Raw genomic sequence first — 1,866 nt, forward strand, 5'->3', positions numbered from 1 at the left:
TTTACTCCTGTCTAGAGACTTCATTGAAAGAAAAGTATACTGTCAAGGAAAGACTACACAGAGATCCTGGCAAGAACACACATATTAACTGAAGCATCACCAACAGGTCACTGTCTAGCACAAGATAGAAAACTGACTGCTATCAGAGTTCAGATTTTGGCTTTGTTGTCTTATTGTTCAGACTCTTATCACATTAGCCATCCCTAAAGTGGGTAGAATATTACTGCCTTGCAGCAACTATGTGAAGCTAAACCAGAGCTTCAGAAATGAAAGGTGCAGTAGAAAAGTTTTATATTAATAATAAATATACCTCAGTTTTATTGTTTGCCTTAAGGAAGGTAGCAGAAGGTCCAAGATTTCATGGGCAGTGTTCATAATACCTTAAACGGTGACACATGATTTTCCATAAACAGGTTTGTTCTGTGCTGAAGGTAAGACACAAATATACAAATGCACAGAAGGGGTTTAAAAGAGCTAGCAGTGGCCCTTATTCTGTTTTCATTCCCATGTAAATGCCCTTCTTGATAGGACTGGGGCAAAGGGAATTGTAAATGTGTTTAAACACATACATGCATATGTGTGTGTGTAAATATGCAAGCATGTATGGAAAGAGATGTGTATAAGTACATAGATTTATATGTGTGTCAAAATACAGATAGATAAATATGCATACCTGGTTGGTATGGCTGAAGTGAAAGAAAGGAACTGTGCAAGATCATCTCTGCACAGAGAAGGACTTTAGTTATTACTCTTGATTATTTCAACACAGTAACTTGCTGTGAATCTAACAACTCCCCGTCAGTGCATCAGGGCTGCTGTAACTTCTGATTTTACTTGCAGCTACTTTTAACAAATTGATACTCTGCAGCTCACATAGGTGACCTTCACAACAGTCAAGTAAACCCAACCATTATTAGCCAAGTGCATAAGGAGATAAAATTTTGTATGCCCTCGTTCTTGTGCTTCTTGTCCTGCCTGTTGCCGGAGTCCTTCTATGTGTGTATGCACATTGTACTTCAGCTGAGTGAGGCTGAGACCAAAAGTGTGTGTGTACAGAGTAACTTACTCCGCACTTTAAAAACATGCAAAGTGTGATATAGACTCCTGCAGCTCTTTATGAACTGGTGTTGAATGGTCTCATAGGGAATAGTAATCAGAATGTTAACTTACAATGCACATATGTCATCTATTTCCTTTGAAGCTGCAAAAGTCCCTTGAGTATAATGACTTTTAGACTGTGTTTTTATATATGGCATAGCATTTTCCTTAGATCTTGGTGCTACACCTGGAAAAAGAAAAGCTAATGAAAAGGCAGGGGTTTTTTTATTATTGTTGTTTGCTGGAAAGCAATAACAGTCTGAAGAGCTCGCTGTTAGATCTCTGGCTGCTAACTTCAGTGGAAAATGGGATATTGCATAAGAAAGCATACACATTTTCCAGTTCTTCAAGAAAAAAAGGGAAACACTGGTTTAATTCTTTCTCTCTTTGGTGTATGCAGAGCATCCTGAATACTCATACTTCTCCCACCTGCCTTTGATTTTTCCTGTATTCATCTGAAGTGATCATCTGCAAGTAGAGAACAAGAACATAGTAAAGTATGGAAGAGTACATGTATTTATTATTTTGGGGATAGGATTTAATTAGTGTCTGTTTTCAAAAGAACTTACAACGTACAGATGTATTTTCAAAGCAGGCAAGCTGTCGTATCTATGTTAAAATTCGGAAAGTCTGAGTACTTATTTTGGAGGTAAAATCGAAATTGAGCTCTTTAAAAAAGCTTACAATGAAGACAAGCAACTGTCTGGTGGCAGATATTACAGTGATTAATACAATATGTAGCCATTAGGTTCTGGTAGCTGGTCACTT

At 37.6% G+C, this 1,866-nt stretch overlaps 1 protein-coding gene across 1 annotated transcript in view; it reads right to left on the minus strand.

The window, feature by feature from the left end:
• Positions 1 to 1,527: 1,527 nt before the first annotated feature.
• The window catches only part of TRIM42 (tripartite motif containing 42), a gene marked incomplete at its 3' end in the record, with an annotated part of 6,777 nt that continues 6,438 nt past the window's right edge, over positions 1,528 to 1,866 (minus strand). The window contains 1 exon segment of the mRNA XM_009698282.1: positions 1,528 to 1,566. Within this exon segment, the coding sequence (XP_009696584.1) occupies positions 1,528 to 1,566 (39 nt within the window).

This window comes from Cariama cristata, unplaced genomic scaffold (genome assembly GCF_000690535.1).
Source record: "Cariama cristata isolate BGI_N322 unplaced genomic scaffold, ASM69053v1 scaffold15154, whole genome shotgun sequence".
Classification (NCBI taxonomy): domain Eukaryota; kingdom Metazoa; phylum Chordata; class Aves; order Cariamiformes; family Cariamidae; genus Cariama; species Cariama cristata.